The 14,366-nt window shown below is 40.2% G+C and overlaps 1 protein-coding gene across 5 annotated transcripts in view; it reads right to left on the bottom strand.

The window, feature by feature from the left end:
- The window catches only part of LOC121942216 (SH3 and multiple ankyrin repeat domains protein 2-like), a 337,093-nt gene that overhangs the window by 98,176 nt on the left and 224,551 nt on the right, over positions 1-14,366 (bottom strand). For all 5 annotated transcript variants that reach the window (XM_088081324.1, XM_088081305.1, XM_088081308.1 and 2 more), the window contains one exon: positions 8,281-8,394. In XM_088081324.1, coding sequence (XP_087937450.1) covers positions 8,281-8,394 — 114 coding nt within the window. The remainder of the gene's footprint in view (positions 1-8,280; positions 8,395-14,366) is intronic.

The raw sequence follows: 14,366 nt of genomic DNA, 5'->3' as shown, positions 1-14,366 counted from the left end.
TTACCACCTGTCACAGAGATTATACAGAAAGTATCTGTACTGTTTTGTTGAGAACATCCTCCAAAATACATCCGCAAAGGTCATATGTAAAAGCAGCTTATTATGGCCCATCTTTATGTTTATTGCAAAGCAGCAGCCTCTACTGAATGTAGTAATTATGACAGGAACAAAGGTAGTAGTCGGGTAATGTAGTATGATGAGCAACAACCTATTTGCTATTCACTGCTAGATGCCACCAAATCCCCCAAAATTTAACACACTTCGCCTTTAAGTTAGGTAACAAAGTCAATATAATCCAAACCATCATCTAGTACCATCATCAGGTCAACATTGTATTGTGTCAGACTCTTTGGTTTATGACTGCAGTACCAATGACATTCCCTTCAGCCTTAGCTGTTTACTGAGCTAATGTTATCGGCTGTGGCTCAGAGGTAGAGCAGGTCACCCTTTAATCAGAAGGTCAGTGGTTTGATCCCCAGCTCCTCCAGGCAACATGTCAAAGTATCCTTGGGCAAGATACTGAACCCCAAATTGTTCCCGATGCTGCGTCATCGGAGTGTGAGTGCATGTGAATGGTTACTGAGTAGCAGGTGGCACCTTGTACAGTAGCCAGTAGCCACTAGCCTTTGCGCAGTAACGATATTTGCAAAACTCCTGTCCTACAAGCAGCTCCAATTAATGCCAGCGCACACATTTACTACCATGGAGGAGTAGGCTTTATATCTTATACTGCAGTCAGACACCAAGGGGCGATCCAGACTGAAAAGTTTCACTTTGGGGGAACTGTCCAGAATACAGTCTATGCTCCTCACAGACAGCCTGTCACTCAAGTGGCTCTGCCCTCAAATATGCTAACTCTGGGGCATGGTGGAATTTATACAGGTGCGTTATATAAAAATTAAACCCCTGCACAGGTGTCATGAATGTTAAAATTATCTATAGAACACAACAGTTTTTTTTACCTGACTGCAAACATGTTTATTTGTGCTGTGAAGTTGGGTTCCGCATTGGCTAACACGCAAAACTAAGATGTTGGACATGTTAAACATTATACCTGCTAAAAAATAAGCATTTTGACTGTTTATATGTTTGTATGCCGACATTAGCATTTAGCGTTTCATTTTGAATGAAATGATTTGACTTGTATCATGGTTACCATCTGTAGTCTTGGTTTAATCTTGAGGTGAGGATTGTTAAGTAGCACAGCTGGATCACTATGCAGGCCCCAGATGCCTGGGTGAAATGTAATGCTGTCATGTGTAATCTGCAGTCTGCAGCTGGTAAATGGAGGTGATGGGGTACACAAACACACACACAGCACAGAGAGCAGGAGGAACACTTGGTCACGAGTGGCTCAGAAACCCCACAACAGATTCATCCCGCCCTGAAGCACCTTGTAACGTTATTCTGAAAGCTGCTGTACAAACAATATTCGTCTATATTTTTCTACATAACTGTTATAAAAAAATTAAATGTGAGATATTGTAAATTGTTTTTTTCATCTTTTACGGTCTCATCAGATCAGCTGCCATGTACAATTACCAAAATAATTGGCAGTACTGAGGCCAGCTGATACCTGTTGATGCAGAGAAAATACAGCAGGCATGATGTCATAAGACAAACATTTTCTAACGCACGGAGGTCTGGACTGTTTAATGTCTGAAGATGCAAAAACGGACTAATCACATTTCACTGAAGTTGTATCTTGTGTAATTTTCAAGTGACAAATGATTTATTGATTGACTGATTAATTGATTGATTGATACCTGCCGATAGCCTACTGGTGTCAGTTGTGAAAGTGAAGATCACATGTTCAACAGAGGATAACAAGAATACAAAAGTTTTCTGCAAAATGTACATAAATGTAAATTCATAGAAATTTGTGATTAAATTAAGACATTGTCAGGATTGCACTAATTAAAGAATGGATGCATATGTTTGTAACTGTGATGTCTTCTGTCCCCAGTGGGTTAAAGCATAATCTTCTTTAATTCACAGTTTAGGCATGTACACACTTAGTAAAAGTGTTTACATAATCTCTTTTTTGTGTGAATTTAATGTTTTTTAAACCTGAGAGTGGTTCACATTTTACAGTTAAACACTAGTCTGGTATTTTATGCTCATTCCAGTGGTTTTAGACTTTGCATGTTAAAATTAGACATCTTTCAGGCCAACAGAATAATATGTAGAGGCTTTCTACCCCGGAAATGTTGTTCTTGACTGTCATGGGAAGGCATTGAAACAGCATTTACACCTTGATGCCAAGACTTACATTTACAGAAAGTACAACTGAGCAGATATAGGATCTAGGGGAATATTTTGGAAAAAATGGAATATCAGATAATAAGTATTTTTTCTTTAATGTATAACTATCTGAAAATAACCTTAGACTGAGCCATTTAGTATATCTACAAAGGGAGCAGGTCATCTTCTAGGGAGATCGCCATGTTGCACAGTCATGTTTCTACAGTGGCCCAGAAAAGACAAACAAAACACTGGCTCTAAACAGGAACATTTGCATTTTTGCGTCAGCCACCATAGTTTGTAGCCCCTTTATCACTAAAGCACTGGAAAAAAAGATTCTTTTAATCACCACGACTGTTTACTTTTTAGAGAAAGAGACCCCTGTGGATGATTTTGCTCCTTGCAAAAACCTCCTGAACATTTGAATGTTAAGTTATGAGAGAAAAAGATGATCATGTATTAGCAGCCGCTGGTCCAGCAGCCCATCTCTGATATACCAAACAGCATCAGAGAAACACTGACGCCATAAGTCATCTTTTGCATCTGCATGATGCGCCCTCAGCTGCAACAGCAGCCGGATATGTGAAGACAGCATCACTTCAGAGCATGGTTGGATAAAACCTGTCATGTCTGCAGGATACACCACAGTGGCATGAGGTGAAACGCTGCCGGTAACAATAATACAAGGAGCGCGAGTGCGCTTGTAGGGCCGACAGGATGGGTGCTGGATGGGTCCAACAAACCACAGACTTTCATGTCGAAGTCTGGTGTTTGCTTCCTGTCTGAATGTGATGGGTTTTTTTCTTCACCTTACCATTTGCCTGTTTTGCCTAATTCTAACCATCCGTGCCAACATGTGCCTTTGTTTACATCCTGTTATTTGTTGCCATTTGTTGTTGTTGTCTAAACAAAACTGCGTGCAGCGTAATTCCACCATGTGCATTTGTTGACGTCACGGTTGACATCATAGAAGCAGAGGGATACCTAGAGTGTAATACGTAAACATGGAAGTCCTCTGACAAAGAAACAATATGCGAGAATGATGAGAATGTGTTGAGACTTTTAATAAACTGTCTTTAAAACTCGAAATAAAAAATATTTCACTGTTTTTTAAAACACCAAATGGCGGCAAAGCCTCAGTGTAAGTCAGTTTTTGATGGGCTTATTTTAAAAATATTATGTGTTAGTTATAAATGCATTACCATTTAAGTTTATACAGTTGTTAAAAAGTATAATAAAAATGTGTCTTGAAGGTACTTTTGAAAATGTTGGTTAAAAACGTATTGCCTTAAATATAAGGTCTTTATTTAACGCAGAGAGTAACACCACCCCAGTGTATTTGACGGCATTGTGAGAAATGTGATGTTATGTGGTGAGGTCATAGATCAGTAGCATTTTGGTAAGAGCAACATGGCTGCAGACGACAAACGTACGAGTCCAGAGCAACGATATTCTACACGAGGTCCTAGAGGTGCACATGGTAAGTGTTCTTGATCTTGTTTCATGCTTATGTAATGTTAATGTGCCTTACATGGACACTGGTGATGCATTTTGGTCATTTTGTTTGATATCAGCACATTTTGTCGTGCTAATTAGACTACTTGATGATGGAAACTTCTATGCTTGTTTTAATTTTCACGGTTTGTTGAGGAAAATCTTGTACTCTTGATGAACCGATGAATGGTGAAGTAAACTTAATAAATAATTAAAGCTGCAAGCAGTGAACGGGCCCTCGCACCCCCACGTGTGTCGGGGTTCTGGTGGGACTCCAACTACTGTGCTTGTTAATTTCGCATAATATGCAAAGAGTTTGGACCCTACAGTGAGCTACTTCACATGGTGTAATTCATCCAATGGCCACTAGGTGGCAGGGGAGGAGATACAAATTCCATGTCGTCTTTGTGTACATCATTTGTTGACCAAACCATGTAAATATCACGTAAATCCAATGATAATTGTCTCTTAAGGCTTACTTTCCATTGCCAGTAGGTGGCGCTTTTATAACTAGTGAATATTGTCATACAGATGTGTTCAGGGCAGGACCCTAATAAAACCTATGAGGTTTCAGGCAGATCTGACAATGTGCACCAAAATAACAACAATTTCCTGTTTTATGACAAGACATCAAAATTGTATGCCACATAACGGGAAAACCGTAAAAGTTTTGCGCGGACCTGTGATAACTTTCCATCACAAAGGGATTAAGGAAAGGACACAACAATTCTGAAGTCGACTGGATTAATCCTGTAGGACAAGATAGCAAAAGTACGAGGCCCGAAATCGCCAAAATTTAGCACAAAATTCAAAATGGCCGACTTCGTGTTGGGTTTGGGGGGTGGGTCCAAGAGGCTTTTTTGTGTGTCTTGGCATGATACATAAGTGTACCGAATTACGTATATGTAGGTGAACACGTTAAAAATGAAGCTACACATTAGGGGGCGCTCTGGAGCCATTTTGCCATATCCATTTCCAAAACCACCAAAATACGAAGACAAGCTTACCAAGAATCATTAGTTTTGAGCATGTTTAGACCTTCAAAAATGCAATTAATTAGAGAGAAAAACTAATAAAAATTCCTTGCATTCCAAGAGGGTCCTCGCACCGTTTGGATCCTCGGGCCAAAATAATATAAACTTGATGTATAGTTAAATAAACTTGAGGGAAAAAAATATACTTGTATAACTAAAAGAACTCAGTGAGCCTCTGTTGTCCTTACTTGAATATAAGTTTATTACACAAATCTGATCAGAGAAGCTTTTGGCACAACACATGTGCAATGATAGAGACATACCAAAAACTTAAAGAAACAGAAGAGTAACTCAACTTTAACCAGTAAATTTCACATGTCACACAGCTGTGCCTAACAATGCAGACAAAACATCTACAAGGTCTCGCTCTGGCAGTAACACAGACTTACCGGAGACAGTGAAAGACTCTAAAGTCCTGATGACATTATTGAATAATATCACACCATACAGTTACTCATGATTACATTTGCATTATTAAAAAATAATTGTAAATATGCGGAGTATGAAGGTGTTTGTAGGTATATGATTGTGTTTTGCGTTGTTGAAATGTCGGAGGAAACAAAGAAGGAGAGCAAATAAATCTTCAGAAAATATCAGTACAAAGCATGGCCATTAATTCTTTGGATCAGTGTAGCTACACTCAGGAAATAGTTTCTGTGGGCAGAACTTTACAGTCAACATGGTTTTAGTTGTCATTATTCATGTTTTTACAGTACACTGCCATGATTCTTTTAAAAACCAAAGTCCTCTGATTCCACACATCTCTGTCTGCCGGTGTTGCGGAGGAACAGTGGCTCCAGAGGAAGCTGTGTGAAGTCGATGGAGCACTCTTAATACAAAAGAATGAGCATCCATTAGTTAGTCATTGTCAGGTGGCCGCAATCTGCCATTGATCTGAATTTGTGAATAGGACCTGACACATGCTTTTGTTCTTCCATAATTCACACCTAATTTCAGCAATCATGTTTTGAAATACTGAAGAAATTTGATTGATCTTTCTCTTCAGTTTCTCATGTTCATTATAATATATAGTGTATCAAAAGAATCAGATGGAAACTGAATGTTGTAGTCAGGCCTTTTTGTGAGCTCAGTGAGGTCGAGGGTTCACACACACTCACACACACACACACACACACACACCCACACACACACACACACACAGAAGCATTCATATGAATCTAGGGCACTTGCATTCTGGTCTGGGAGGCTGGTGCCCCCTGACACCACTATATCCACAGAGTTGTGTGTGTGCGCGTGTGTGGTGAATATGTGTGTGTGTGTGTGTGTGTGTGTGTGTGTGTGTGTGTGTGCGTGTGTGTGTGTGTTTCCCATACATAGCTGCTCAAGTCCTCTCAAAGGTCCAAACCTGAACCTTAAACAAAGCATGTCTAAGCAGGGCTTAATCCTGCTGCATCACTTCTATTGAATTGCAGGGATTAGAAGCTAAAGGTGTTTAAGTAAGTAAACCTGAATGTTTGTGTGTGTGTGTGTGTGTGTGTGTGTGTCTTTGTGGGGGCTGATATGAAATTATTACATAAATATTGTTAGGATCATCTTAACCTTGCATATAAATGTTGAATATTTCATGTTTTTTCTGTTGCTTGTTTATTGCACTCATGATATTTCCTCAAGAAGACTGGCCCCTTCTGATCAGGATCAGACACAGTGCTATTAGATGTAGACACAATATGATCAAATTTGCAGCTTTAAATTTGTCACTCAGTATATTTACATTTTTTTTTTTACTTTTTGTGTTAATCAGACTTAAACTGGATTTATAAAACACATTTAAACATTTTAGCCTAACTGAAATTGTTCTGAGTTGAATTTCTCACAGTTGCACAAACAAAACTTGATAATGTGGATTGATTAAGTCGTTCATGTGTACACATCAAGTGGACCTGAACTGGCCAAAGTGTTCGGCGCATGCTCGATAGTCCCATGCAACGCTTTGATCCGGATGTCAAACAGCATAGATTTTTAGAAGAAAGCCAAGAAAAACAAGAGAAGAAGAGAAAGGAAAGACAATAAAACAAGACAAAGGTAAAAACTAAAGGTTAGAGTATGTAATGTTGAATGATGAAAAGTTACCCTTGTTTTCACTGTTTAATGCAACCACGTTTGCTGCTTGCTTAACTTGTTGTTGGTATGTGATGTAATAGGTCAACCAGGAGAAGGTCCAATAGCGACTAGCTAAACGGGGGCATAAGTCCACCTACTGTGGAGGAGTTGGACATTCAAAGACCAATGTGGCCTGCTCTTCATGGTGTCCAATCAAATGGCCTAATGGAGCTAAAACTGTAGCCTCACCTAACTGTGCATGGAAATGTACTGAATGTATTCATTTCCAAGTGGAAATTAATGTTAACATTCAGTATTTCCATGCACATATGTATATATATTATGAAAGGCAGCACAAGAAAACTAATGTCTACCTCCATTTCAGGGTTAAATGATGGAGCTACTTCAACTTCTTCAGCTAACTTCAGTCTTCCTCTCCTACATCTACTTGACAAATGAAAATCTTTTTTTGGCAAAAAGTATATTTGTGAGTCTCCAGTCAGTTCCACAGTCAGCCACAACTGTTGAGCTCCATGCAGGCCGCTCACTGGCTGGCTAATTGCAGCACACTCACACACCCACACATGCGTGGCCCGTGGTGTTGGCCGAGGCCGCCTTTGAATGGATATTTGCAAGCCACCATACTGTGCTCCCATTTTCTGACAGGCTTTCTTTGCAGGCAGACCAGGGGGCAATTTGGATGCGGCACAGTGTGAGAGGAGCTCCCTGTGCCAGTGGCCTTAGGTTAGGCTTTAAAATAAGCCACCCAAAAGAAGGGAAACAGCAAGGGAGAGAATAGCAAGTTGCTCCCCATCTGCTATATCATCGCTGACACACAGGGAAGACCAAGAGAGCGGGTGTGTGTGGGGAGTTGACTCCAGCGACACTATGCTTTGTGATAATGTCAATAATTAAACACTGTCAGAGAACAGAATACCAGAGGTTGACAAAGATTGTGGAGAAGGGAAGACAATAGGACAGACAGAAGGAAGACAGGCCTTGTCTAAACCCTGCTGCCTCTCAGACTGTGCACATACTGACAGCAGTCACTCGAAACAGCACAGACACGCTTGCAACAGCAAGAGAGACTCCAAGGACAAGGAAAAATATGATGTTTATGGGGGCTGGAGCATGGCGTGATATGTTCATTAGCTTGCACCCAGAGGACATCAGAGCACAGCTGAGTTAGCAGGGCAATGTAGTGCTGAGCGCTGTGCACCACCGCCTGGGGAGACTGAGAGAGCAGACAAAGGAACAGAGACACATGCAGCTCATGCACTGGAGGAAAGAAGGCCACGTGCCATCAGAGCGCCTCAGGAAGCTTCACCATTTAGCCTTAGCTTCTGTTCTTTGTTTCCCTCTCTCTCCAAAAAACTGGGTGATGGCAAACAGCGCGTGTCCTACATAAGTCAATGTCCCACCTCCAACCCCAAGTGATTAGACTTACAGCTCCTCTCCTCGGTGGCCTTGGCCGGGATTTCCTCCACGCAGTCGGCTGGAAACCAGCCCACCTGGCCGCGGGCACTGCCCTCCCAGAATCCCCCCTCTCCGATGCTCAGAACTGGACCGAGGGGAGAGACAGTGGAGCAGAGGGAGAGAGGAGAAAGATAATGAAAAATGACATTGGTTTCAGAGCATAAACTAAAAGAACAGAACAGTGCGTTCCCACAGATCATATAAAGCACTTTATTTAAATGCCATTTGAACAACGAGCGGCATTAAGCCAAAGGTTACCACAAATACAAAGTGTCCTACAGTATATCGCAGCATGATGTAAAGGGTGTCACACAGGAAGGCTGTCAGGTGTTTAAAATACTGCAGGGCAAGAATGTGACAGTATCCATCACTGAGCTAATAAATAGGATGCATCTGTTAGAGGTTGTCATCCATTTACAGAGTGAACTGCAGGAGCACAGAGGAGATGATGCCTTCACATGTTGACAAGCTCACAGTTGTCCTAAAATGCTCCTCTTGAGAATCAGTTTGTGTGAAAGATGTTTAGTCTTTGTGATAAATTAGATGTGCATAAAATGGTCTTAGGTCATAATTGGGACAGTCTAATTGATGTGTTTTTTATTTTTATTTTTTCATTGTACAAGGTAACTTTATTGTCATTTTTCTTAAATGTAGTTTGAAATTAAAGTTGATCCTAAATCCTGCTACATCTTTTTGGGGTTGAAGGAGGAGTTGAGTGAGGAGTCTCACAGCCTGGGGAAAGAAGCTGCTCTGTAGTCTGGTGGTTCTGCAGCGGATACTTCTGTATCTTTTTCCAGATGGCAGCAGTGTGAACAGACTGTGTCTGGGTGGCTGCTGTCTTTCAGTATCTTTTGGACTCTGTGCAGACACCTCACTTCACCGAGGTCACTGATGCTCTGTAGATGAGAACCAGTGATGTTCTGGGCAGTTTTAATCACCCGCTGTAGAGCCTTCCTGTCCTGGGCCGTGCATGAACCATGCCAGTTGGTGATGTTTCCAGTCAGTGTGCTTTCTATTGCTCCTCTGTAGAAGTTAACCAGGATCTTGCTCTGGAATTTAGCCTTCCTGAGTTTCTGTAGGAAGTAGAGCCTTTTCTGAGCTCTTTTAACCTGGGTGGTGATGTGTGATGACCAAGATAGATTCTCAGTGATAGTAATATCAAGGAACCTATAGCAGTTCACCTGCTTCACCTCAGCTCAGCTGATGTAGACAGGGGTGTGTGTCTTTGCCTTCTTGAGCTGCTTGATTTCATTTAAATAATCTATCTACATTATGCATTCAAACCCAATAAAAGATTTTTTTTTGACATGTATAAGTAATTAAATCTGAAAACACAATTTTTGCAGATTTATGCCTGAGAAGTGACAGTTAAGGGCCTTTGAAATGTCACAGTTTGTTTTGTTCTAAATTTGTTAACATCTGTTGTCCCCCTCTCCCCTGGAAGTTGCTCTGTATTTGAAAGAATCATGTAATTCCACACTGACTAACAGCATCATATTAAGTCTGTATCTTCTTTGTTTTAGTTTTTTATTTAAGATACTCTGTCATGTTTACACTACTTCTGTATGTGCATACATGTTTAAACTATTATTTTATGGCTTCATCATTCCATCAAATGGAAATATTCTCTCTGATTTATACACATTTCCATATCATATCATATCGTATCATACCACATCCTCTCCCATTCTGTCCTGTTGTACTGTATTGTACCATATCGTATTGTGCCATATCATATCGTATCACAGCGTACTTCACCGCACCATGCTACACTGCACCGTGCTGCATCACATCCTGTCCTATTGTACTGTATTGTACCGCATCGTATCGTAGTGTATCTTATCATACCATTACATTCCAGCAAGCTCTGGCTGATTCTTTATCATGATCTACATACAGCAGGTAGTAGCTATTTATTATACTATAAGGGAGTTGTACTCTATGTGGCGAGAGTAATTTAATAACTTGAGAAATAAACTGCTGGCACATATTATTTTATTTACACATGAAGGCAGATTGAACATTGATGTTTCTGGCGAGCAGCATGTCCTCCTTGATTTCTTGAAACAGTGCAGTTTGTGCTCCATGACTGAAGCCATAGACCTGGCTGCTCTCTATGTCTGCAGATGAGCACCATGTTATCTCTCTGCATCTGTATTTAGACCCCATACAGCCTTGGGAGTCATTTTCATCAGATATGGTAATTTGCAGTCTGATTTCCAGTTATCTCATATTGAGACACAATCATGAAACTAAGGCAGCCACGAATCACAGCCACGGGGGGGGGTTCTATTCCTTGGTACTTTACTTGAGTATTTCATCTTGATGCTATACTTTATTCTTTTACTCTGCTACATTCTGTGGGCATATGTTGAACTTTTTACTGCCCTACTTTTATTTGACAGTTTTTGTTACAACTCAGTTTGAAGATTCTGATGATTTAAGTAAAACAATAAAGTAGACTAAAATTTAATATCAAGTAGTATTATAGATTAAGATATCATATTAGAAAACTATTTTTTAAAAAAAGAGAAAATGTCCAGAAACTATATTTATGATTATAATCATTTTTTTTTGCATATTTCCAGGCTATTTCCTAGTTCGTTTTTGGTTTGGTTGGTTTTTTGCTGATAGAAAATCAGCAAAAAAAGGTAATTTTCTTGTAACTTTTCATCAATTTGTTGCTTATTATGGGGTCATTTCTTGTTGAGTTGCTCATTGCCTTCCTTCTATGAATCTTAAAGAAATCAAGCTAATTTACTCAGGTCTCAAGGGGTTAAATTAACAGTCATTTACTCATTGTAAAACACTGTGCCAACAAACAGCAACTTAAATTTGGTTGAAATAAACTCTTAATTCACACAGTTAGATGTGAAAACATGCTTCCTCTATGCACAGGTGCTTGAGCACCCATGTGCACCAGCACACAGTCAGGGTTAACAGAAAGTAATTTCACATTTACTGCCAATGTGTAGACTTTGCTCCGCTTTGTCCAGTCTTGCTGACTAGCAAATCGCAGCACAGGACCAAAAGCACCTTTGGGAGACGAAAATGAACGCAACTTGTTAGTGTGCCTTGGCCTGAGATTTTGCCACAGCTGAACAACAAACTGGACACATTTGTGACACTGAGTAATTTTACTATTTGGGTGGGACTTCCACTGCCCTCAGTGTCTCCAGCAGTGCCCCTTCAGCTGTGGTGAGTGAAAAACAAATCCACTTTATTTAGTGGCTGTGTGGGTCTACCTGTTGATAGTTGTATTTTACCGTGTGCACTTGCTGTGTGTGTAACGACTTTAGGATGCCTCTTTTAAAGTGTCTGGTTTGTTAACAGTCAGGCCTGTTTTAGCCTGCATTGTTACTGTTGTGATCCTATGAGTGTTTTAGAGCAGCGAGGTCTCACAGCATGGGGATGTCTGTGGTGATTTTTGCACTTGGCCTGTGATATACTCAGTAATTTCCAAAGCACTGATTGTACTTTTCAGTGCATTTCATGTTATGCATCATTAATGATAAATCAACTGATTATTTGCCCATGGACAGAGCTGTGTTGTGTGTACATTGCCAGTTTAGCAGCAATGTAATCCTGGGAGAAAATGTACTAGCTGCCACTTCACTCGTTTTGTTTATTTAACAACCTGCTCCTAAAATGAAACTGCCGAGAGTGATGGCCGTCTGGATCACAGTTATATTTTGCTATTAAGAGTAATTTTTGTTTACTTGTTTAAGTTAGTTAATTAGGCTATGCTAGTGCTGTTATGTTAAACTGACATTGGACAGAAAAGTTAAAAGAGAACACAACACATAAGCGAGATTGTTTATTAGGAGCGGATTTCCTCTATGCATGCTGATGCAGAATGACCACTGCTCTACCAAGCATAGTCTTAGAAAGGTTTGTTGATAAAAAACAATTTATCATTTTTTTTTATCATTTCGATGCATTTCCACTGAGTGATGTTCTGCGACTTCTCCTCTGATAACATACCAATTAACACGGCGATGGATGTTCAAAACATTAGAAGCTTTATTTCTATTGCAGCCACCGCACTAACTGTCATTATTTCTAATCCAAGGCCACGTAGGCATGTTATGGAGCCATAATGGAAAGGTGAGCCCCTCATATAAGGCTACATATGAGGGATTTCTGGGAGGTGATAGTCCACGATTCACAGAGTAATGTTGGATGATTCGCTCAACTTTTGAAGAGTTTTGCGATGCAATAACACGTCTTGTAGCAACTCTCTGACTCTTAGTTGTTCGTCATTTGACCTATTAAAGTGAAAAAGTGTTTCTATTGCAGTTTTACAAAATATGGCTTTTTTAAATTGCCTGAAATACCACCTTGTGAGCGTAAAAACTTTTTTGCGATAAATGGGAGCTTTTTCAAAATTGCCTTGTTTCCATCAGGTGTATTTTATATTTGTAATTTTAATATGCACAGCTTGGGGGTGGAAAGGCCTTATAAGTCCAAAATTAAGATCTCCACATACTTCCATGTATGTGGCGGCACAGTGGTTCTCTCTGGATTATCCGGCTTCCTCCCACATTCCAATGACATGCAGGTCAGCTTAATTGGTGACTCTAAATTGCCTGTAGGTGTGACTATGAGCGTGAATGGTTGTCTGTCTTTATGTGTCCTGGCCCTGCGATAGTCTGGTGACCTGTCCAGGGTGTACCCCACCTCATGACCAATGACTGGCTCCAACCCCCCCAAAAGCCTTGCAGTGGTTACGGACAATAAATAAACATACTTCCATCTAGGTCGATCAGACCTTCAATAGAGCATACATGAATCAACACTGGAAAGGCAGGTGATAGTAACCATCACACCTGCCAAGGTGTGAGCACCTTATAATAGTACCAAAATACTTTCATAATAGTAATAAATGGGGCTTTGAGAGGGATCAGGAAAAAGCCTTATTAATTTAGAAATCCCCAGATCTATGAAAACAAAACAAAACCCTGAAAATAAAGCACAGGGCCACGGAGGGGTATCAGGTGAGAACCAGTATGAATCATAGACCCTCACACCAACACCCTCAGCTCTACACACTAAAATTATGTTTTTTCAAAAGGGGTCTGCTGGGTTTGGTGAAAGTGATTTCGGGGCTGTTTCTGGTTAAATATAAAGGTTTATCTTTGCAGGGATCCTTTTTATAACATTCTTGAAAACTTGGATTAATCATCAGAGCTGGTCAGTGACTAAAACAAACACCCTTGTGACATACAACTGAACCCTGAGTGGTTATTCCCACACAGTGGTGTTGACACACTGCAGCTGAGGAGAAATATCTGAGTACCTTCTGCACCTTGTTTGAGGTGCAAGTTCACACACTGTGGTAAGTATGTGTGTGTGCTGTTGACTTACTGACACTTGAACAGGACAGAGGTCAGGACTCTTGTCAGGATATGACCCTCTTCACTCAGTATGTTCACATGATGTTAGGAAAAGTGGAATTATTGCGTTTTTTTCTGTTGCTTGTCTATTAAATTCATGATATTTCCTTAAGAAGATGGTCCCCTTTTGATCAGACTCTTTAGACACAGTGCAATTAGATGTAGACTCACTATGTTCAAATTTGAACCTTTAAACTCGTCACTCAGTGTGTTTACATGATGTTAGAAAAAGTGGAATCATTGTGTTAGTCGGACTAAAATTGGACTTATAAAATACATGTAAACATGTAAGTGTTACTGAAATCGTACTTCTCAAAGTCAGACTAACGCACCTAAATAATGCTGAAGGAGGTCAATTTACTCTTTCATGTGTAGTCCTTGCGCGGACCTGAACTGGCCAAAGTGTTGTGCACATGCTCCATAGTCCCCATTACAGGGCTTTGACCCAGAAGTTGAACAGCATACATTTTTAGAAGAAATCCAGTAAAAAACAAAGTTATTGCAGATAAACAGTTATAATTGGGAAACTGTCTGTATCATAGACTCTATAAATAGTACAGGTTTATTGCAAATAGCTGAAAGGGGGCAGATCTCCACCCGCCATGGAGGGGTGGGACATACTTCCATCAATAAATGGATACTCCGTCGGTGCTTGTATACT

Source organism: Plectropomus leopardus, chromosome 1 (genome assembly GCF_026936395.1).
Source record: "Plectropomus leopardus strain MGB_pleo_1.0 chromosome 1, ASM2693639v1, whole genome shotgun sequence".
NCBI classification, from domain to species: Eukaryota; Metazoa; Chordata; class Actinopteri; order Perciformes; family Serranidae; genus Plectropomus; species Plectropomus leopardus.
The sequence above is the reverse complement of the archived record's forward strand: the minus strand, read 5'-3'. Positions and strand labels throughout refer to the sequence as shown.